This window comes from Rattus norvegicus, chromosome 1 (assembly GCF_036323735.1).
Source record: "Rattus norvegicus strain BN/NHsdMcwi chromosome 1, GRCr8, whole genome shotgun sequence".
NCBI lineage: Eukaryota > Metazoa > Chordata > Mammalia > Rodentia > Muridae > Rattus > Rattus norvegicus.
In genome coordinates, this window is record NC_086019.1 from 198,584,278 (window position 1) to 198,609,530 (window position 25,253).

Consider the following 25,253-nt stretch of genomic DNA (forward strand, 5'->3'; position numbering starts at 1 on the left):
TAGTTTCTGACAGTGTCATTGGCCTGTACCTCACCAACTAGGCTGGGCTGGCTGGCTAGCCAGCCCAAGGCAATCACCTGCCTTTGCCCCCACCCCCCAGCATTGGGGTTACATCATGTATACAACTGTGCCCAGTGGCTTTTTTATTTGTTTGTTTTTTTTTTATTGGTTCTTGGGGTTTAAACCAAAGTTTTCCAATCTCCCCAGCCTTGCAGTATCTTCTTGAGAAAGTATGTATGGGAAAAAGACAGATTCATAGATCATTTTAGCAGCCACGTGAAAGCCTCCATATATTTTTTTGGATGGTTATCTTTTCCTCCTAGGCTACTGCCTGTATAGAGTTAGGGGGAAATGGGGAGTAGGATCTTGGTTTGAGACCATCATGGTGGTGATAGATGGCTACAACTGAACACAAGCATTCAGTGTTTTGTGGCCCCCATGCATTCAAAGAGATGAAAGGAAAGGGGAGAGCATTCTCATCTTGTGAGTAGGCTACAGAGCAAGTGGCCAATCTTGCTCAGGCAACCCAGGTCCAGGCATGGGGATCAAACTTCCTGCCATTCCTTAGCAACCTAAGCAGAGAGCCAGAATCTGTGTAGTAGGAACACTTCATGAAAGAGAAAAGATGAAGTCTTTTTCCTCTGGCCTCATGAGGACACAGCATGGTCATACGGGAAGAGGCCCCAGTAGGCAGCAAGGACACAAGATTCAAACCCACTCAGTTGCAGCCTAAGCAGGTTGACATCTCTCAAGGGCTCAATGCCCTATCTCTTCTTGGGCTACAGAGCAATGTCCTGTTCTCTCTTGGTGTCCTATCCAGCCATGGCTGGGACATTAAGTGTTGAGGGCACATGAGCTAAGGTGTATGGAAGAGGGTGGCAATCTCCACTTGAGTTTTTTCCTCTCATGAAGAAGAAGCTGGTGTGCATCAGGCTTCTTACATCCACTTTCTTCCCCATCAAGCTTGCTGAACACAAATCATCACTATACCATATTGAAGTCATTTGGCCATTCAATTTCAGGGGAAGCCATTACCCAGGCTGTACTGGCAAAAACTGGGTACAATAGTGAGCAAGAAGAGGAAGCCCCCTCTCTAATTTAGGTGACATCCAGTCTGTAATAGGATCCCAGTTGTCCAGGTCATTAGGCACAGGCATGCAGCTTTCTAAAGGACGAGCAAGGGTGATTAGATTCTAGTTCAAGGCTAGAGGATGTCCAAACTCCAGGACAGAAAATAGGACATTTTCTTCACAAGATGACCCATGGTGACCTAAACCCAGCTACCAAGCAAGCACTCCAGTAACATCAGAAGAACTGGTCAACTCAGGTTCATTAGAGAAACAAGATGCAAACATATTCTCATAAGGTGTCATGGTGGAGCAACGCGACACTTGTGTATGGGACTGCTGACTTCATGTCGACAGTCTGTTTAGCTGAATTGGCCATAACTGCAAGCCTGGAGCCCACAGAGATGATTACAGGCTCCGCCAAGAGCTGGACAAATGAGGCTGGCGCAGCGTCTGAAAGCCCCAAGTGGTAAATCTCTCATTAGAAGAGCCATTAACTGCACACAGCACATCAGGTGGCTGGGGTAGGGAGTGGGGAGAGGCACCATCCCTGGGCTGGATCTGAGAGCACAAGACCAGAGGAAAAGCCCAGGCTTGCAGAGGCCTGCCCACACTCCTGCCATTAGCTGACTCCCTGCTTAGAAGGCGAAGTAGCTTCTACAGGACTCACTAACAGCTTATCCGCTATGCTGACCAATTAGAATGGGGCTGCTCTCACCTGGAAGGCTTTCCCCTAGAGTTCTTGGGCTTTTCATCTCAGTTGAATGCAACCGCCAGCTCTCAGTATTCCTTGTGCTATATCCTCTCCTTCTGCTTAGGACAAACCTCCCAATGGGTCAAGAATCACAGAAACTGACCCTAGAGGTAAGAAGCATAAAAGAATTCAGAGCCTCTAGAAACATCTTCACAGCCACTCCTACCTCAAGACAAAGAAGGAAATAGCAGACCAGAAATGGGCAGGGCTTCCCCAAAACACCTCAGCCAGGAAACAGTAGAATCAGCCTTATTCAGTCAAGTTTCCATCTTGAACAGGACAGGCATAGCTCGGTGACTTCAGGAAACCTCTATCATCTCCCAAAGAAGTCCCAGACCAATGAGCAATTACTATGTATTCCTGTTACCCTAATCCCCATTACACATTAATCTGCTTTTGCTCTCTGGTTAACCTATTCTGGACACTACTTTGACGGAATGATGGGAGGTGTGGCTTCCTTTGGCTTCTTTCACTTAGCATCATTTATACAGCTCCCTCGTGTTGTACATACACTAGGACTCTGTGCATTTTCATAGAAGACTAATTCTCTGTTAAATGGAAAGACTGCTTGTGAGCTGATAGTCATTCATCAGCTGGTGGGCATTTAGGCTGACCTAGTCTACCATAAACATTTGTGTACAGGTTTTCATGCAGATGTCTGCCCTTGTGCACTGAAATGCTAAGGTATATGGTAATTCCATATTTACCTGTTGAAGAATTGCCAAACCAATTATTTTCCAAAGCATCTGGATCATCTTGTGTCATAAGTGACAGCATAGGCAGGTTACATGTTTGGTTTTGTTGTTTTTCCATCCTTTCTAACACTTGCTATTGTCTGTCATATTTTTCCTTATATCTCCCAAGTACATGCGAACTGGTATCCCATTGTGGTTACACTGCTTTGATGGATAACAACATTGAGCATCTTTTCATGAGCTTAATGGCCTTTTTACACCCTGTTCCCCCCTATTCCTGGGAGGAGAAATGACATGACAGCAGTAAGGTTCCCAGACTCCCATAAGGCAGTGTCTCTTATCCATGGATGGTCAAACATGGAGCTGTTATCATCAGTGAGGCTGAGGGAATACCACAGAGGGAATGCCTCTAACTGGGAAGCTTCTGAACTTTTCAATCTAGACAAGTCACCTTACTTCCTTGTACCTCAGTGTCCCTATCTACAAAGAAAACATTGCGGTTTCTATTTTACTGGATTATTACTGAGAAAAGAGCCTTCGCCTACTGCCTGCTTGTGGAAGCAGCAAATGACTTTCATTTCCTTACCTCCACAGCAAGCATTAGTGCAGCATTCAGTACGGACAGGACCCTAGCCTGGATACCGAGGTCACAGTGATGGACACGGCAGGCAAAAAACATCTCTGCCCTCCTGAAATTTATGTGAGGCCTAACATTCTCAAAAACCTTAATGAAGCTAGTTGTTATTACATTCAACTTTCTTACTCTTGATTGCAAAATAAGTAGCAGTTCATCAGAAAGCAAAGGACAAGACAAAGGGAGTCTCACTAATGAACTTGAACTTTAGTGAGAGACAAAGCGTTAGCTTCAGGAATTGCAGCTCTCTGCCTGATCCAGGTGTGGCCTTTCCTTTCTCACTGAGACTGAAAGGAGAGGGCCAGAGAAGCCACTGGCAATAGGTCCACTAGGGATCAGGGATGTGAAAAGGCGCAGAATGAGGTGGGGGAAGTGGGAGAAGGAAGGTGGGAGGAGGAGGAGGAGGAGGTGGGTGAGGGGAGAGGGATTAAGGGGGAAGGGAGGAGAGGGAGTGGGGGGGTGGATTTAGCACCTCCAGATACCTAGACAAAGGATCCCTGAAACACTTTTCAAGCTAGAAGTGATTTAGAGAATCAAATGGTAAAATCATAAGATCACAAAAAAAAAAAAATCAAATAAAAAGGGTGCATGGGAGCAAAGAGCAAAGAAAGTGGCTCAAGATGCTTGGGATGTACAGCAGGGCTAGGTGGGGAGCGTGGACATGGAGGAAGGTAAATGGGGCCTTGGGAGTTTCAGCAGGGCTAGGTGGGGGTTTGGGACATTCAAGGCATGACTAAGTGAAGCTGCTACTAAAGGAAGAAAAGCTAGTAACCCAAAGAATGCCTCTAGGACAGGAAGCCAATGAGGTTCCAAGGCCACACTGCTCTGCTCAGAGGTCAACAAAGACACGAAGAGCCAGCATTCACTACTAGTTCCACTTAGGGCCACTCCCAGAACCTTCTCCAGGTTCCCTTACCTGCCCAGCAATTCTGACCTAACCAGGTACTTGGACGCCAGATCCTTCCCTAACATTCTTTTGGGAGAGCCTTTCCACATGAACTGCATGATTTCCAGCATCCTGTGGAATTATCTGCAGTCTGATGACTTTAATTTCCATGTGTGTGTGGGAGAGTGGGACTGTGACATAGGGGCATGTCACTCATGGCTAGTCAAGGTCATAAATAAGGCTGTCTTTGCAGAAAGATGGATGGGAAACAACCATGGATTTGTCCTACCAAATGCTAAGCTCTCTAAAAGCTATGGGAAAGGCAATATACTACTAGAGAAAGAACAAAACCAAACTGGCAGCAAAGAACAGCAGCAAAAGAACATAAAAGATGACCTCAGACATATGGAAATGCAGAAAATAATAAGTGGGATAGCATATTAGTAGATATTGACAATTAAAACAAAATTAATGGTAGTAAATGATGACTGAGCAACCAGTTATTTTGAAAACCCACATAAACCTTATTGCTTATCAAACCCACCAATCAACTAGAGCTAACCTAAAATCAGGTAAAAGTAAACATCTTGTTTTTAAAGCCAGGAATGGTGATGCATGTCTGATACCTCAACACTCAGGAGGTAAAGAAGGAAGGTCAAAAGTTCAAGGCCGCCCTTGGCTATGTGGCAAGTCTTATGTCATCCTTACCTACATGAAAGCCTGTCTTAAAATTAAAAACGGGGGCTGGAGAGATGGCTCAGTGGATAAGAGCATTGATTGCTCTTCTAGAGGTCCTGAGTTCAATTCCCAGCAACCACATGGTGGCTCACAACCATCTGTAATGAGATCTGATGCCCTCTTCTGGTGCATCTGAAGACAACTGCAGTGTACTTATATATAATAAATAAATAAATCTTTAAAAAAAATTAAAAACATATTTTAAAAATATAGAATTTGTCACCCTGGGTGGGAAAAGGCATCTTTAGAAAGTTTTCAATGAAAATACCATTAAATATAAGTTGAGTAAATCCAAACTATTTTAGTAAACTATTTTATTTATTTTTTTTTTTTTTTGGTTCTTTTTTTTTTCCGGAGCTGGGGACCGAACCCAGGGCCTTGCGCTTCCTAGGCGAGGGCTCTACCACTGAGCTAAATCCCCAACCCCAAACTATTTTAATAGTTGCTGATTACTACTTGCTCTAAAACAAACTCTCACTCAACAAGACTGTGGAGAGAGAGGCTAAGTCATAGATTAGGAAAACAGTATCGAAAGGCATGTAACAGACAAAAGTTTAACACCAAAATTAATTTTTAAATCTTCTGAAAATGAATCTGGGGAAAAGTGACGAAATAAAAACAGGCCTTTCTCAAAGGAGATGTGGTCCTCAGGCAACATCTAAGGAGAGGCAGCATCTATAGGCTCTGTAGTGCTACCACCCTTCTCTTCCATGACAGGGGCTCTTGGTGTGGTATAAAATCTTTTCCTTAATAAGGTTTCTTTTGAAAAACTAGCCTTTGGTGCTTTATTTTTTTTTATTTCATTGATTTCAAATGTCATTATTTTGATTTGCTTTTGTGACCCATGCCCATGTTTGTACCTCAAGTTTATTCATTTTTCACTATTTGGCAGTCATATATCTCAAATCGATTTATAAATTCTCATGTTCAAAACACTTTGCCTCCCCACTCTAAGCATCATTATTTCCTGTTACCACTAAGGAGGGAAACGATACTGGCTAAGGCCAAGGATGCCTCTAATTATCGTGTGATACGAAGGGCAGCTAGCTATAACAGGGGATTATTTGGCCCAGAATGTCAATAGTTCCCAAGGTAGGATCCCTGACACAGACACAAAATTAAGAGATTTGCAAAGACAATCCTACAATTCTTAAATAGGACTGACCCCTCTCCACCAAGTAAACTTCCTTATAGGCACAGAATGGTCCCAGCAGACAGACTTACCTTAACCATTTCCTCTCACACTTCACAGACATCAATTTGAGAGAAGTCACAGATGAGCAGTTTTTAGAATGCAGCATGGCAGAAGCCTTTGTAAACTAGGAGTTCGTGAAACTGTCTCATAAAAGGCTCAGAAAGCAACAGCAATAAAGTAGAAAAGGGGGGTACACTGAACTTCAATAAATTATTATATCTTCTGTTCACAAGGAGACGTCATAAGAAAATGAAAAGCCTGCTACATACAGGAAATATTCTAACAAAGGAGATATAGTTGGGATATTTAATTGACAGGGTCATTCAAAGTATTAACAAAAGTATAAATAGCCCAACACAAAATAGAGTTACCAAACATCTGTTTGTCTTCCCTAGGTTGGCAAAAACTTTGCTTTTCCTGGCTGTTTCTAGGCAGCTAAGAGTGACATACAAACTCAGGCCACTCCACATAGGGCATCGAACCACTAGGTTCTCTACAATTTGGCTATGGAGGAGAAATGGACTGCCAACCCTTCCCAAGTGTGCTTGCAGAATTCTGGACCATGTCTAGCTCCCTTCTGTCTCTATTCACTCAAGCCTCTCATTCCCTACCTTAACCCATGGCTTAATATCTGTATGGTGAGTTATTCTATTACAACCCTTGTGTTACTTACTATGCTTGTCAACTTGACACCAGCTAGAATCATCCGAGAAGTGAGAATCTCAATTGAGGAGATGCCCTCATCCTACTGGCCTGTAGGCAAGCATGTAATGCATTTTCTTGATGAAGGGCCTAGTCTACTCCAAGTAGTGCCATCTCTTGGCAGGTGGTGGGGAGTATTTAAGAAAGCAAACTGAGCAAGCTGTGGGATAAAACTATTAAACAGCATTCCTTTGTGATTCCTGCCTCAGTTCCTGCCTCCAAGTTCCTGCCTCCAGTTTCTACCTTGGCTTCACCTGATGATGGGCTGTAACCTGTAAGCCAATAATAAACCCTTCCCTCCCCCATATTGCTTTCATTCGTGGTATTTATCACAGAAACAGAAGCCTAAACAGACTAAAACAGCCTTGCAGGGAGTCTTCAATGCTCAGTCTGCATCTTCATCATAAACATGATTTTCCCTGAAGGCAAAGAGGCTTGGATCTGAGGCTACCCTCCCAGAGTTAGCAATTCCAATTGTATCTTTATTCCTTTCCCCATCACTTCTTGGCTCTAGAAAACTTACTAGAAAGCAACTTAGATTCTATTGCTGTTAAGAGACACCATGACCATGGCAACTCTTATAAGAGGTCTAGTCCATTATCATCATGGTGGGAAGGATGGCGGTATGCAGGCAGACATGGTGCTGGAGAGGGAGCTGGGAATTCTACATCTTGATTCACAAGCAGCAGAAGGACCGAGACCTCAAAGCCTGTCCCAACAGCAACACACTCCAGAAAGACCATACCTACTCCAACAACATCACGCCTAAGAGTGTCACTCACCATGGGTCATTCCTAGTCAAACCAGCACATTCCATTCCTGGTTCCCATAGGCTTGTAGACATACCATAATGCAGAAATGCACTCAGTCCAGCTTCAAACATCCCCATATTCTACCACAGTCTCAACAGTGTTTAAAAGTCCAAAAGTTCAAAGTCTCTTCTGAGATTCATACAAGCTCTTAACTGTAATCTTCAATAAAATCAATATGAAAAAGAAGGTCACATACTTTCAACATACAATGGCACAGACAAGGCCACACCCCCTCATAGGGCCACTCTCTATGGGCCTAGCATTCAAAGCACCACAGCTACAGCAAAAACTATTCTCTCTCTCTCTCTCTCTCTCTCTCTCTCTCTCTCTCTCTCTCTCTCTCTCTCTCTCTGACTTAGCCTTAGCATGAGTATTTTCCTGGGCCCGCTTAAAAAACGAGTCACCTCAGATGGACTCCCAGTAAGTGAAGTCTGGATTCACCCTCCTGTGAATGAGCATGAAGCAAGTGCTTCTGACAGATTAACCTCACCTAACTCCGGACTGTGGAAGTCTGGGGTTCACACTTACCTTCATGCATAATGGATTTAATCTCCTCCAAGTCAGCCTACACTGACTTTAGCTCTGCACACAAAAGGCCAAAGTGACAGCTTTTCTAAGTCCATAGTCTAAGTCAACCCAAGGAACCCTATCATTTAATGATCAGTTCGGATGAGTCCAAGGAGCCTTTGTCCCAACACCAAATAATCCAGTCCTTCCATGTGTTTGTCCCCCAATCCCATTGCATTCATTGCAGTGGCTACACAGTTACTTTTCTGGGTACTTTGGCCAAGAGTTACTCAACCTGGGTTTGTGGAGGGAAGGCTAGCAGGAGTGAGTTGAACACAGCAAGGCTTGCTACCGGCTGACTTCAGCATCCTGACCCTGTCAGTGCCTCTCTTCCTCTGTAAATGAGAAAACGACTCCCACTCCTTTCTGGAGTTGATTACTGCCTGGAAAGTTCTTAGCACAAGTGCCTGCCACACAGCAGAAGCTAAGAAGCGGCTGCTGCCAATAGGGATAAGAGCTAATTAAATGTTTGCTGAGCTGGGCTGAGTGACAAGCTCTGGGTCTCCAGCGAGGGACTCAATCCAGAGTGTTCAGATGGCATCTTTCCTATGAGACGCAGACCCTGTGGGCGCTGGAACAAGTTTGCAGCAGAAGCTTCATAAAGAAATGAAGGCGGCAAGCAGGAACCCACTGTGAGAGGCACAAACGTGCTGTCTCTCTCTTTCCCTTTACCCTCCTAAAGAATGGCTAGGCCTTGCCAGCTTGAGGCTGATGTTGCCTGTTTTGCCCTTTTTTCCAGAGGAGATATAAACAAAGATAGGTCACTGATGAAAGACTGAATCAGTGGTTCTCAAGCTGTGGGTAGAGACCCTTTTGGGGTCGAATGATCCTTGCATGATGTTCCAATATCAGATATCCTGCATATCAGATATCTACACTATGATTCACAACAGTAGCAACATTACAGTTACAAAGTAGCAACTAAATTAATTTTATGTTTGGAGGTCACCCCAGCAGGAGGAACTATAGGAAAGGGTTGAAGCAATAAGAAGGTTGAGAACTACTGGGCTAGAAAATGATCGCCCAAGTCCAATTTAGTGAACCAATTAGTCTACTGGACTGAGTTATGGAGAACTCAGAGGTTACTTACAGAAGTGTGGGTGCCCCCAAAGCAAGCACAACATCAGAATGTTACACCCCGGCATGGATGATGTCTTAGTTACCTTTCTATTGCTGTGATAAAACACTATGACCAAGACAACCCGTAGAAGAGTTTGTTTGGCCTTATGGTTGCAGAAGTTTAAAATCCATGGTGGTAGGAGTGAAGGTATGGTCCACATAGCATATGCGTTAACACAAAATCCGAAAACATGTTTGCTTTTCTTTCTCTTGGACTATCCGGTTGGAAGGATAATATGGAGGGATCGTAGCTATTTCCTAAATAGGTGACAGTCGGACTTGCTCATCAGCGTTAGCCAGCAGCCCTTTCCCTCCTGAACTTTCTCAGTAGAGAACACAGGTTGAATATCAGGAAACTCATAAAGCCCATACAAACCAGGGCTGTCCTTAAAAATCTGCCACAAGAGGCATTAGTGCTTGGATCCTTGCCAGGGGCAGCTCTTACTCAGGAACGAGCTGAGCCAGGCACTGCGGGTCCCAGAGCAGGAAACAAAGGAGCTGGAAGAACCTCGGCTTGAGCCCTTTGTTTGCTCCAGCTCTGTTTAAAGCCGTGGGATAACAGGAGGACCCTAGTCAATAGAAGTGCCTAACCTGTGCACACTGCCCATTTCCCAGAGGGCTCTCCAGTGAGCACTGCGAGGCTCCTCCTCACACCAAACAACACAGAAGAGTACCCACCGGCCAGCCACACTCACTCTCAGCTCTTGATGCTGCTCAAAGACCTCAGGGAAGGGTCGGTGTGCCCTGCTTCTCTGAGTGTGTAAGCACTGTGAAGGAGCTGGCCTGCACTGTTCTGTCCTTAGTCCTTAATTCTGTAGGACCCCATTTTAAAGAAAGGGAGACAGGTATTGCAGTATGCAAAGTGCAGTGCTTAGAACTAGAGCTAGGAGGAGCAAGGGTTAAAGGTTACAGAGCACCCATAGATATCCCTGTATCTCAAAACAAACAAATAGCAAAACACCTGAAAAAGCTACTTTAAGATCAGGTATAAACCTCCAATCTCAGCACTAGAGAGGCAGAGGCTGGGTAAGGCTAGCCTGGTCTACAGACCAAGTTCCAGCCCAGCTCTTGCTTCATAGTGAAACTCTGTCTCAATAAGAAAGTAAAACAAACAAAGCTTAAACTATCAATTAAATTTGTAAGTGGAAGCTCAGACTCCGAGAAATAAATTGAAGCCAGACCTAGTGTCTCCAAAAGTGTGCACAGCCCCACCAAGCTATGCTGGCTTCACAGAAACCTTCATCCTGTTCTCTCAACTTGAGACCAACACCTCAGACCAGGGAGTGAAGCCACAGCTAAGTGTTCACCAAGCAGAGAGTTCTTGAGTCATTCATTCACAACCCCGTCTGACTCTGATTTAAAACAAACAAACAAACAAACAAACAAACAAAGTCACCCACTCCAAGTCACCTGAAAATCCCTCAGGTTACAGGATGGGCCAGGTTCAGAGCCTGGGGGTGGTTGCTCAAGGTCTTTGTGTCTCTCTCAGAACATCCAGCCTCTGAGGGAAGGATCAGGCAATCCCACCACTCCCTAGAACCACAAGTACACCTGAGATTAAACACACACAGGAAGGTAAAAATCCAGAGGCCTGAAAGCAAGGTCATGCTTATCTTCTCTCCCCATTCAGATAACAGGTAATTGCTTTTTTATCACTTGCACGTGGAATTTGAAAGTTAAAAGGCAGGGCGACTTGATATCACACTTGAAGCTGTGCAGCACACAGATCCTCAAGGGCCACTTCTTCTGAGGACCCTGAGTCAAGTCTCCCAGATTCACTAACACACTTTAATGAGGAAAACAGCCAAGGCCTGACAAAGTGTCAGTCCGTCCAACGGGAAGACTTCCTAGAGCTGATAGCACATGTGGAAAAGAAGTTGTAAACTGTCATCAGTGGTCCCAAGGTAGCCTTTACCTAAGGAGAGATATTTGGGGGGAGAGGGGTGCATCCCAAGGAAAGAGAATGCCGTTGCTTAGAACCCGGAAAACCCCTCAGCCCCAACACCATGGGTTACCTGGCCCATGAAAAAAGAGTATCTTCCACAGATGGAGGTTCTGACAGCAGTTACCAGAGTAAAGAACCTCCTCAGGTGTCAGCCCTGTGTAGCACATGCACTCACTCACCAAGGCACGCAGGCACGCAGGCACGCAGGCACGCAGGCACGCAGGCACGCAGGCACGCAGGCACGCAGGCACGCAGGCACGCAGGCACGCAGGCACGCAGGCACGCAGGCACGCAGGCACGCAGGCACGCACGCACGCACGCACCCACGCACGCACGCACGCACGCAGGCACGCAGGCACGCAGGCACGCAGGCACGCACGCACGCAGGCACGCAGGCACGCAGGCACGCATGCACGCACGCACGAGCCCAGAGGCCTCTGATCCCAGCTTCACAGGCCTTTCTCCTGCAAGATTTAGAGCCTCAGATACCCCATTGCTTTCAAGTTTCCCTACGGCTTGGCTCAACAGATGCAAACTCCTTCTTGTCTTACAGTTCTTTGATTCCCCCAGTGCAGATTGTAATCTTTCATCTGGACTTGATTCCCCAGGCTTTGGTGTGCTGCTGAAAAAAAAATCACCGTTGATCGTGTTTATTGAATGTTGTTGTGGGTTGAACCATGTTCCTTCAAAATCCCTGTGTTCAAATACTAGCCCCAGCATGTCAGAGTGTGACCCCATGTGGGGAGAGGACCTTTAAAGACATAATCAAGTTAAAATGAGGTCTTGGGGCAGGGTGGTTCCTAATCGAATCTGACTAGTGTGTAAGTGGAAAACCGGAGGCAGAAACACACATGGAAAATGTCAAGTAGAGGTGCAGGCCGAAGGGGCTGGACGTGTAGCTCGGGTTGGTGGAGCTGTTGCCTGGCACGAAGCCCTCAGCTTGATCCCCAGCAGTGTAGAATCCAGGTGTGGGGCACACGGCCATGATCCCAGCACTCAGAAGACAGAGAAAGGGTGATCAGAAAGTTTGGGTGTATTAAAAGTCATTCTTGCCCATTTTATGAGTTTGAAACCAGTTTGGGACACATAAACTCTGCCTCCAAAACAAAGTGATATGAGTAGAGATGAGGTGTTGTTTCTATAAGACAAGGGACCCCGAAGATCACTTAGCAACCACGGGAAGCTGGAGGAAGCCTGAGGCAGATTCCTGGAAGGAACCAACCTTGCCATCACCTTGATGGTGGGTATCTGGAAGGTTCCAGGGGCGAGTTTGCCCGAGTCTGTCTCAGCCTCCTCGCTGTTGTGGAAGTTTCTCACAGCATCTCTGAGAAGTGTACACTTGGCACCTGTGGTCATAGGTCCTCATCTCCTTTTCTCATTTAACTATATGACATTTCAGGAAGCTGTGGCCCAGAGAAGCAAACAAATGGATCCAGTGCCTCCTCCAGCCCCCAAGGAAAGGGGTGAGATTTTAACCCAAGTAGCTATACCTGGAAGTCCATACTGAGACCCTTGCCTTTGGCCTCCGCTTATTCTAGACTTGAAGGAGTTTTCCTCTAGAGTAACCAAAAGCAAAGCCATCTGCTGTGTGGGGAAGCCCCAAAGCCAAAGCATTATGAAACATTTAACACGATGGTGGGAGGCACCATGCCAGCTGAGACACTGCCAGAAACTGGTCCTTTGCTGATGGGCAAGAGACTCTTGGCTACAGGAAACTGAGCCTGGAGTTAAAGTAGCTTTGAAGTTGATTAAACCTCCAAGGTTCCACGGAGTACGAGGCTGGAGGAGGCCCCCATAGTCCAGACGCTGAATAGAACAGTACTCAGGAACTGTCTGCCCTGATGGATTGTGGGGGCATTTGGGAAGGGTTTTTCACATTGGAATTCTTAGAAATCCTATTTTCGTTAGGAATTGTGCATTTAGCAGGGAAAACAGACCTGCGGTGAATAGAATAACATATGCCTGCCAGGTCTGTTCTGTAGTAGAGAGGCTGATGTGTGTGTGTGTGTGTGTGTGTGTGTGTGTGTGTGTGTGTGTGTGTTTGTGTACTATGTAAGGATTCTTATTTGCTCATGGGAGCCTCTTTAATCATACTTTAGGGGAAGACAAAGGTCTCATTCAAAGCAGTCACCTCCAGCAAGTGCGCTTATTTAAAATTCAAGGGGACGTTAATAAATACACACATCTTGTGTTTCCTTCTCTTCTACTCACCAGGCTAAATAGTACGAAGGTCAATCCACCCCAAAACTGGAATACCCACAAAATGGCTAAACTCCGAGAAAAAATAATGAAAATAAAACAAAATAAATATAATGCTTCCCCCCCCCCCCCGGTGATTTCTATGCAAAAGACAACATTTCTAAGAGCAACATATTCTAAAAGTCTATGAGTTAATTTTTCCACTTGTTAAGCCTGTTAAGACTTATGGGTTTGGGGGGAACTCATTATAAACAATGAGACTCAGTGTAGTAAATTGTGAAAATAAACAAGATATAAGAAGCAGGGAAGTGAGACCATAGAACTGTCAGAGAATGGGAGGTGGGCTACAGAGATGCTCAGCAGCTAAGGGAGCCTGCAGCTTTTTCACAGGCTCTGAGTTCAATTCCCAACTCAGGAATCCTCAAGGGTGTGTAACTCCAAATCCCGAAGATCTCATGCCCTGCTCTGGCCTCTACATGAATATACACATATGTGGGAACATATGCACATATGCATACATTAAAAAATAAAATTTTGGAAATAAAGTGGAACTCATTGACCCAGAGTCAAACCAATCTACAAGGGACAATAACTGTGAAGAACAGTGGCAGTGAACAAGGAAATACCAGGAGAAAACAAATTAACACTAGCAACAAAAAGCCAGCCTAACTGGAAACACATCTGAAATGAAATATGCACGACCTATATTTAAAGTGTGGTAAAATCATACGGGAGGAAATGAAAAGAAACCAAACAGGGGAGGTGTGACACGTTCCTGGATACAAAGGGAACTGCTGTAAATTCATTCTGCCCAGATTAACTTATAGAATCTATATTTGGTCTGCAAATTGACAATCCGATTTGTGAATGTATGTGGGAAAGAGAACACATGGGGGGGGGGGTCAGGGTTGTTTTAAAGACGTACAGAGATGGCTACACCAAAGCTGACTTCACAGTGATATCAGAGAAAACAAGCCCAGGAGGAGGTAGACAGATCAGGGAAATTAAAAAGGGAGCATTTATTTTAAAGACTTAGTTTGTGGTGGGAATGGATGGGTGGGAGGGGGAGCACCCTCACAGAAGCAGAGGGAGAGGGGATGGGATGGGGGGTTCTGAGGGGGAGGGAACCAGGGAAGGGGATAACATTTGAAATGTAAATAAAGAAAATATCCAATAAAAGAGAGAGAGAGAGAGAGAGAGAGAGAGAGAGAGATCTCAAGCCAGAGAACAGAGCAGCACAGAAAGTAGTAATCTGCTTAGGAATAAGATCATGCTGTAGTCTACACTTATTTATTTTTAATTTTTATCTTATGTGTATGAGTGCTTTGCCTGTGTGTGTCTGTGCACCATGTGTGTGCCTGGTGCCTGCAGAGCTCAGAAGAGGGAGTCAGACTCCCTGGAAATGAAGTTTTAGGTGTGAAGTTTGCTGTGTGATTTGAAGCTGGGATTTGAACCTGGGCCCTCTGCCAGATCAGCTAGCACTCTAAACTGCTTAGTCATTTCTCCAGCCACTTGTCCATTTTAGATGGTTAAAAATACAAAAATAAGGATGCGAAAAAGAACTTGCAATGACAGAAGTGTTTGTTCCTGGGCTTCTTTGTTTGTAGTGATGGTTGGGGCCTTGAATGCCCCACCTTAGCCCTGAAGAGCATACAAATAATCCTAGAGTCTATAAAAGATTAATAATTGGATTATGAAGTAATGAGGCACTTTCATTTAACAAATGGTATTGCATGAGAAATTATAAACTGAACAGTAGATTGGAATAAAATAGTAAAATCTGAAGCATGAGAGTAACTTTTATAACTCTTATAAGAAAAAAAATGCCTTAGAAAAAGGTGAATAAGGCCCTGCAGTATGATACGGAATGATGAAAGGATGCCCAGAGCTGTTTACCAATTAGAGATTTACAGTGAGGAACATGGTAGAGTAAGGCTGGTCTATCAGAAGACACCAAGTGAGAAAAGTACAACGCACAGGTTGGGGCTGTCACAAATCCTATATCTGATTAGGGGTTCATAGCCAGTGTGTGTAAAGATCTCCCAACTCAACAATCAGATGGTTAGCAAGCCATTTTATTAGATACAGCGAGGGAGATTCTGTATCTGTACTGACAAAGATCCACGCCATAAATGAAAGCCACAGTGCAGCAGGGCCTAGAGGTATATGCACATAATCTGAATACTAGAAAGATAGAGGCAGAGGGATCACCAGGAGTTCAGAAGGCCAGCCTGGGATACCAGAGTATAAAAACAAACAAACACAAGGAGATGCCACCATCTCCTGTTGGGCTCGTTCCTAAAGTACCAGGTGTTGGTAGGATGTAGGGAAATGGGAACCGTGTGCATTGCAGAAGGAACACAGGTGGTGCAAATGGGGTGGCATCGGGGTTGCCAGGCTCTCAGAGATGCTCAAAAAGCACTCTTACCAGTACTGTCTACACAGCACAAGACTGGAGCCAACCCACAGTCTATGAGCAAGGATGTGTAAGCCAACTGCTGTGCCTGCATGCAAGAGAGTGCCATTTAAGCACAGAAAGGGATGGAGTACTCACTACCTGCTACACTGTAGGTAAACCTCAAAAACAAGATGCTGGAGACTAGGAGACTGCTGCCCAACACAGGAAGTCAGATGATGACTCCCCCTTATACAGGGCACCCAGACTAGGTGAATCCCAGGAGAAGAGAAGTGAGGTCATCATTTTCAGGGACTGGTGGATAGGGAATGACTGCTTATGGATGCAAAGTTTGCTTTGGGGATAATGAGAATCTTCTGGATCTAGACAGAAGCAGAAGGTGCAGAACACTGCATGACAAACTGCTTAAGATAATGTTACATGAACCTCACCTCGGTATGCAAAGACAATTTGTTTTTTTCCCATACCCTCCATGGCCACAGCATGCTAACACACATTTATGCACATAAGCACAAAGACATATACACAAATGCCATGTGCACACACTCAAATATGACATGTGCACACACACAAGCATAGGGTGCCCACTTATACCATGTATTAGTAGTCAGGGTTCTCGAGTCCCAGAACTTATGGAATGCCTTCTATATATTAAGGGAATCTATAATAATGACTTACAGTCTGCAGACCAACTAACCCAACAATGGGCAGCTGTGAATGGGAAGTCTGAGAATCTAGTAGTTGCTCAATCCCAGGAGGCTAGCTGTTTCAGCTGGGCTTCTGTAGAAGCTGGAATCCTGAAGAAGTAGGTTCCAACATATGTACTGGCAAGTAAGTGCAAGCAGTCGAAGAGATAGCCTTCCTTCTTCCATTGTCCTTATGTAGGCTTCCAGCAGAAGGTGTGGCCCAGATTAAAGGTGCTATACAGCATCACACCTGGATTTGTAATTTGCTCTGTCCCAGGCCAGCCTTGAACTCAAGATTTGCTTGCTTCAAGTCTCCTGGGATTAAAGGTGTGGGCTACCTTGCCAGGGCCTAAGCTTTTCATGGCCAAAATGCCTCAAGATCTCCATGTCATTCAAGATCCAGGTCAGAAACCCGAGGCTTCCAACCTCAAGATTTGGATCACAGGTGTGCCCTCCATTCCTGGATTGTAGTTCATTCCAGATATAGTCAAGTTAACAACCAGGAGTAGCTATCACATAGCACATCCATGCAGAACACACAGCACAAGTGTGTACATATATTCAAATGCCCCACACAGTACAATATGCATGCCAATACCACACATGTGCACCTTCACACAAGTACTCAAGTTCCAGGGGACCCAATCCTCTCTTCTGACCTCCAAAGTATCAGACACCCACATGGTGCACAGATGTACAAGTAGACAAAACACCATAGACATAAAATTAAAATAAACCTTTAAAATGCACATTCCTTGTGACCATTGGCTTCACTTAAATAATCCCACACAAGTCTTAAGGTCCTTAGCTACATGTGGTCACTGGTGGTTTATTTGTTTACAAAGTGAAACTTTTAAAAAAAATTGTTGGTGTTTATATAAATTTATCTAAAATTTCAAAACATCATCTTCACCACCACCACCACCACCACCACCACCACCACCACCACCACCATCATCATCATCATCATCACCATCACCATCATCATCATACATTTGACTTCAGTTTCCCTTCCCTCCTCTCCTCTCAGTCCCCTACTTGCCCTCAATCTGGCAATGTGTGTCGTTGGTTATGTTGAGGTTATGTTGAGAGCCCCAGAGAAGAAACTAAATAACCAATTTGTCTCTAATTGCCCTTGAACACTTTTTTACACCTCCCATAAATTCTATAGACATGATTTGTATCAACAACTGCACAGGCAATAAAAATGTACACGTATATTAATTTACAGTATGATGTATGGTGTGTGGCTTCACAAAGTGGATATAAGCAAGTCAAGCCACTCACATGCTACACTGCTCAGCCTTCAGCAGGGCTGGTCTGTAACTCTTCAAACTTGCAAGCGCTGAGTGGTGACAGATAGCCAAGCATCTCTCTAGCTCTGTGCTCTTGTCTGAGAAACTGGATGATTGTCATACCTGCCTCAGAGGGTTATGGAGAGAACACAGTGAGTCCTTTCAGATAAAGCACTTAACATCCGAGCTGGCAAGTCTTAAGCATCTGCAAGTGTGGGATGCTGTTAGGCACTCAACGGTTGATATTTGGAAAGGAGAAGTAAGTAACTGAAATTTTCTATAATTGCAGATGAGGAGGGCAGTGCAGTTGTAGGCAGGGATACCATGGGGCAAAATTTGAGGGAATGCTGGGTCCACTTTGCTATCACTCTCTGACCTTACAGAAGCTAGAAACCAACCCCATCCCTGAGACCAGGACCAGGGCTCACCCCTGATACTGAAAGCTAATGTTTTCCCTTGGTGGACAGATTCATCTTCTGCACACTCCTGCTATCTCCATTACCACATATGCTTACCAGTTCCCAGTGTTTGTTCCCTGGAAAATAAACTGTTGGAAAGAAAAATCAATTTTCATTAGCGATGCCATTACTTTCAGGAAAATCCTTTCTCAAATAAAAGTAGAAAGGACATTCTGAAAACTGATATCAATTTGACCTTCCTTGAAGGACTCAGTATGCTGCTGCCTGGAGCCTCCTCCCTGACATCTTACAGAGACCGTGTTCCAAGGTCATAGGAAGACAAGTCAGTGTCATGGAGGTGTCACAGATGTGACAGGCAGCTGGGGCTTTGCCAACCAGGACAGTCCCTTGACTAGGGGCAGTGCTTCTCAATTCAGCCAAAGTCTGGGGTTTTCAAATCTGGTTTTTAAACTCTCTTGGGGCTGGGGAGATTGCTCCATGATTAAGAACACTTGTTGCTCTCCCAGGGGACCTGGGTTCTGTTGCCAACACCTGCGTTATGGTTTACCACCATCTATAATTCCAGTTTCAGGGGATCCAGGACCCAGTTCTGACTTCCACAGGCACCAGGCACACATATAAACATACATGCAAGTAAAACACTTGGATACATAAAATAAATAATTCTGAAACAAAATGTTAAAAAAACACCTCTCCATCTGAATTTTCTGAGAAAATGTCTTTAAGCTCAATTAAATATTTCTGGCCCTGGAGGGGCCCAGAAGTTATGCTACTTACGTAACATATCTTTGCCGTTTGAAATGGTGCGTGGGTGTGTGTGTCTTGGAAAAGCTATCAGTTGGGACTTTGAGTGATGGCCAGTCCATGCTGCAATGGGAGGTGGTTTCCTTACCTCTGATACCTGGCTGTCCTCCCTACCTCAAATGTTGGTCCTGATGAGGGTCAGCACTTGAAAACACATCAACACATCAGAAACAGACACCACAGGACACATTCTCCAGTCAGGAAGCTCATGCTAGGGAGTTATTTCACTTTTGCTAAAAACACACAACAGAATGTGTGGCACTGAGTCTCCTCTTGGTCAGCAGAACTCTCCAAAGTAGAGTAAAGAGTAATGGTGTTAGGCAGAAGAAAACTATAAAGCCAGGACAACATTGATTTCTTCTGAGTGAGGTGAGTGAATAATTGTATAATTCACACCTGAGAGAGTTACTTTGAAACCCATTCCATCCCAGTGGCATGGTGATCCTGCCTGGCTTATTGATCTCCACCAGGCACCACCAGTGGGGTGGGGGCCTATGCATATCTGGTGGGTTTTTTTTCACAGAAGTGGGGTGAAAGATGCTAAAGCCACTCTTAAGATGGAGTTACTCTCCTTGGTATGAGTACAATGATTTTAAACATGACCATCACTTTTAAAAGAAAGAAATACTGACCCATGTGTACTATCCTTACAAGAGAATAAGGGACATCTTGTTTAGAAGGCTGTGTCTAACACTCCACTCCTGTGCTAGGGATGCCTAAAACTTTAGCTCTGTCCCTTGTCTCTCAATCTCATAAATTCCCTCTCCCCTAATGGCAGATATCTGTCCTGTAGAGCTCCTGGAAGAGGTAAAACTGAATTCAATTGGTCCTTCTGTTGTGAAGGCCAATGCTTGAATCCAGCATATCTTAGAATATGAATATGTGAAAAAGAACTGTGCTCTCCATGAAGACTGTTGTCTCTCCTGTCACTGTTCCCCCAAACAATGCACTGTATCAAGTATTCACAGACCTTGGATACCACATGGGGTGTCAAGTACAATGTGTTTGGGCTAGAGACAAATGCTTCACCTGTTTCTCTTAGGGATTTGAGCATTCTGGACATGGACATCCTCATGACCGTGTGTGTGTGTGTGTGTGTGTGTGTGTGTGTGTGTGTGAATACCACAGCACAAAACAAATAAACAAACAAACTTCTCCCCTTCCTTGCAGTTCAGTATACAAATTGAAAAGGCCATTACCCCACCCTTCTTGATTAATAAGTCTCTGTTACCATAGTTAATTCTTATTACACCTTTGTGTTATGCTAAAGAAAATGTCCTGGGGACATGAAAACATGAAGCTTTACTTTTAAGAGTCGTGGTAAAGAAACTTTCCAATTATTTGTTTATTCTGACCAATACAGCTATTTCAGGCTCAACCCTAACGGTTGCCCAAGATCTATAGGTGGCTGTGAAGCTTGGGGGAGAGGGCTAACACAACATTTAAGTAAAACTCTTACTTTATTTGAATATTGACCTCTCTCCATTTTTCTCATAGACAAATCCATTCTTAGAAGATCCTAAGTTTAAGTATGAGGATGACCCAACATTACATTCCAACACTGAGCACAGGATGCCCCTTTTCCTCCCCTCCAGGGTGGAAGTTGGTGTGGTGACTTCTTTATAATAGCGTGGTTTATAGGGGAATTCATAGGAGTTTCAGAACCAACAAAATCTGATTGGTGAGCAGAATGTCTCTGTTCCAAGTGTTCCCTAATTATCTGTCTTCTTCCTGTGACCAAATACCCAACACAAAGCAATTTAAGGGGAGAAAGGTTTGCTTTGGCTTGTACTTTGAGAGTACAGCCATCATGGAAAGGACAACACAATAGAAGGAACATGGTTGGGGAGCAGGAGTGTGGAGCTGCTTGCTCATGCCTGGGGAGATCAAGAGACAGACAGGGGGCTGGGGATTTAGCTCAGTGGTAGAGCGCTTACCTAGGAAGCGCAAGGCCCTGGGTTCGGTCCCCAGCTCCGAAAAAAAAAGAACCAAAAAAAAAAAAAAAAAAAAAAAAAAGAGACAGACAGAACAGGAAAGGCTGAGAACCTGTGAACCTCAGGGCCTGCCATTCAAGACACCTATTTTTTTTCCAGTTAGAATCCAGCTTCTAAAACAGTGCCACCAGGTGGAGACTAATGTTCCAACACATGAGCCTGTGAGGGTCATTTCATATCCAAACCATGCCACATATCTGTGCTCATTTGTGAAAGCTCACTGGCTGGCTGTGTTGGGTTCCCTTCTTCTTGCCTAGGAAAGTATGTTTCAAGAAAGTGTATTTAACAAAAACATCAGAGACTTAGAAGACATATTTTTTAAAGAACCAAGATGGCTCTAATGACTTTAAGTCATTGCTTTGCACCCCTAAAGATGGAACAGCATGCTTTTTAACCCCCCCAAATATAGTCAATATTTAGTACATATACATACATATGTACATGTGTGTGTATATATATATACATACATACATATATACACATTATATGCTCTATTATATATCATATTAGAAGGAGACTCAGAAAGGAAAAAAGAAAGCATACAAGCTAGAGGACCCATGAGATAGATACAATCCCTGGTTTTGCCTTTTGCCTCCTGTATCACAGATCTGGAGCTGCACAAACAGTAGCCTGAAAATGCTGAAGGGTGGAGATTATTTTTAAAGTCTCCCAAAGCCTGCTCCAGCAATCAGCGGAGATTTGCACGCACTAGATAGAAAGCTTTGAAAGGACAAGCACAGCCCTATTACCATGGAGACCTCATGCTCATACCACTGGCAGCATGGTATAGCAGAAAGCCAGGCCAAGCAGAGAACTAGAACTTTTACCCCTGCCAACAATGTGGCCAACCCAGGCATGAGTTAAAAGCATTTGAAGAACATGAACTTCCACTGTCACTAGGCATGAATGAGGTACCCTGCTCCTCCTCTCTGGGGTGGTACCCAAGGTGGCCATATGGAGATTTAACACTTTCACATTTGCTAGAAGTAACAAAGCCATCTCACTGCAGTGAAATATGAGCTATATCAACAAGTTATTCCAGCCAGGGGAATATCAGAGAAGTTTCAATGGGCAGATAGCACAATGATAACTCTTATTGACCACCATAATGAAAAGCCCCCTTAGGAACTACAGAACTCAAGTGGAAAGCCTAAATTTCTACCTACCTCTGACAGATATAAGGTAGCACCTCACTTTTCCCAGCCAAACACAGTCAAAAGAAATAAATTTCAGAAAGGGGGAGTTTAAATAAGGCTTAGCATGTCATACCAAGATGAAAATTTCCAGATTTTAATTGAAAAGAAAAAAAAAAAAAAACAGTTGCCATTACAAGAACCAATCTCAAGCTAAAGGGAAAAAGAAAAAGTGAGTCAATAGATTTTGGCCAATACAGAAGTAAAAAATACACTGGAATTATCTGAAAACTTTGTTAAAGTCTCCATGATAAAAAAAATTATGACAATCAGTACTAAGCACACTTGAAGTAAATTCGGAACTGGCTTAGTAAAAAACATAGAAATTCTTATCAAAGAAATTTAAATTACAAGAAGACCAAAGGAAAACATTGACTCAAAAGGTACAATAAGGAAACCAAAATGTTCAGAGGGGAGCAGATAGAGGAAGGAGTCATTAATATAGAATGTAGAACAATTTGAACTACCATAACTGAACAACAGAATGGGGGGGGGGCATCAAAAAACAAAATTGAACAATGGTTTGAGACCTATAAGCTTCTAATAAAAGATCCATCACACATAGCAGTGTTGCCCTAGAAGATGAAACAGTAAGGAAAAGTACTTACAGAAATAAAGACTTGAAGCATCTCAAATTTTACATGAGACATAAACCTACAATATAAAATTGGAGTGGGGGGTAATCCAATGATTATAAAGGACACACACACACACACACACAAACACACACACACACACAAACACACACACACACACACACACACCCCAAAAGCGTCATAATTAACTTCTGAAAGGTAAAGGCAAAAAGAAAAAATCTTACAGGCATCAGGTGAAGATGTATCTCACCTATGGGGAAAATTTCTGACCAAAAGTCCTGGCAACCATAAGGTAACATGAATTTTCCAAAGAAAAGATTTGTCAAATCCAGACTCTCAAACACAATACAAATATCACTCAGAAGTTGAAGTAGCATCAAGAAATTCTTATAAGAGAAAGAAACTAAAACCAAAAGAATGGTGACCATCAGACACAAAGAGGGGTCATACGATGATGATAGCCATATGTACATACTGACATCTAGAATAATCATTCATGTAGAGAGCGGCGCGGCGAAACAAAGATGGCGCCGACATCCAGCCTTGTCTAGATGTCGACAACTTACTGCGCATGTGCAGGCTTGTCCCCTTGCTAGGGCGGCCATACGATAATGAGATGTAGGGCGTCCTCCAGTGGTGAACAACGGTACTGCACATGTGCGGTTTTTTGCACCAGGTGTCAGTTGACCGTTAATATGCTAATGAGGGGCGGTACCATGCTAATGGGGTGATTCATTCTCCACCAATCCCTGGAGGACAAGTAGTGGGGTGATAGTGGGGTGATCCATGCCCCACCAATCCCTGAGAGATAATTAGCATACTGTTGTGTATATAAGGCGAGAGACTTTGCTGCTCAGTGTCCCTGTTCAAGAGAGCTGTAACACAGTAAAGGCTTGTTCGCAGAAGAATCCTGTTGCCGCGCGTCGTTTCTTGCTGGCGGGACATTGGGCGCGCGACACATTCAAAAAGCCATATAAAGCCATTCAAAAATACTTAAGTATAGTATATTTTGAAATGTTAAAGAAACTGACTAGAATGAAAATTTAAAAATAGGGTTGATGAAGATGACTCAGGGGTTAAGAGTGCTTGCAGCCCTTTTTAAGGACTTGAATGTAGTTCCCAACACACATCAGGTATCTCTCACACACTTGTAATTTCAACTCTAGAGTATCCTATACTTCAGGCACATATACTCATATATGTATACTCACACCCCCAAAACATAAGCATATTTTAAAATAAAATAAATCTTTAAAGTAAAACAAATTAAAAACAGAATTGAAAAGATGCTTGATGTCAGTCATTATAGATCAGTAATTATATTTAATATAAATGATCTAAATGCACAAATTAGATCTTAGAATTTGGCAGAATGTATTATAGAGAGTGACCCAATGGTTTGCTGCCTACAAGAAACTCATTTGATTTTAAAAACAGCTGACATTTTGTAGAGCTGGTATTTTTAATACAACAATAAAATTGACAAACTTCTAAAAAATTAGAAAAGAAAAAGAAACAGTGTCAAAATAATCAGAAACAAGGCATAGTATACTTATATCCCAATGGATGTTAGAATGACAATTAGAGAATGCTATAGACAATTCTTCAAACATGAAGCATGCGTATAGGCCCAACAGATGCCCAAAAGACAACTAGAGAATATTATAAACTCTACACATAAAACCTTGACAAACTGAGACAAAACAGTCAACTCCTTTGGGAAACAAATTACCACAACTTGTTTAATGTCAAATACATAGTTGACTATCCTTATAGGCATCCAAGGAATTTCAAAGCTCATAATTTATCCTTTTAAATAAACATCTCCATGATCTCATTGAAAAGTTCTACCAAACACTTAAAATCTTGCTAAATCAATTCTAAATAATTTCATCAAACAGTAGTACACATCTCTCCCATTTTATTTATCTACTATTATTACTCTGAAATACCCAAACCAGAAAGATGCATAAGACCAAATGCTACTTCCCAATCTCTGATAAATACAGCAAAAAGACTCTTCAGGAATTGTTAGCAAATGGAATTCAGTAATATATTAAAAGACAATTGTGACAAAGTTGGGTTTATAACAGAAGCATAGGCTTTATGCCTATATTAAAAACTCAGTGTAACCTAGTATAGTCAAGGCTAAAAATAATCTCATTATTCAAATAATGGAGAAAAAAACTATTTCACAAATGGAATGCTCCTTTACGAAGACACTATTATCGGAAAAAAAATCTACAAATTGCTTAAAACAACCAATGAGTAACATTATGCATAATGAAAAACTAAACATTCCCTGATCAGGAATAAGGGGTGTCTTTTTCTCCTATTCTTATTCAAGATAATATGGGAATTTCTCACAATGTAGTAGGGAAAGAAAATGAAAGGAATGTATCTTGAAAAATAAATAGGGCTAAGGATATGACCCAGTGATAGGATACATGCACGGCTTGTTTTGATCCCCAGCACAGAAAGGAAGGGAGAGGGAGAGAAAGAAGAGATCCTACATTAGGATGACATGACTTTCCATG

At 43.3% G+C, this 25,253-nt stretch overlaps 1 protein-coding gene across 7 annotated transcripts in view; it reads right to left on the reverse strand.

Moving 5' to 3' along the window:
• Positions 1–25,253, reverse strand: part of C1h10orf90 (similar to human chromosome 10 open reading frame 90) — a 233,575-nt gene that overhangs the window by 94,592 nt on the left and 113,730 nt on the right. Inside the window, exon 1 of one of the 7 annotated variants that reach the window (XM_063287020.1) lies at positions 11,185–11,378. The exons of 5 other annotated variants lie outside the window; for them this stretch is intronic. In XM_063287020.1, the coding sequence (XP_063143090.1) occupies positions 11,185–11,281 (97 nt within the window). In that variant the 5' untranslated portion in view covers positions 11,282–11,378. Of the gene's footprint in view, positions 1–11,184; positions 11,379–25,253 lie in introns of those variants that run through there. One more of the 7 variants, XM_063285879.1, reaches the window with a different exon arrangement.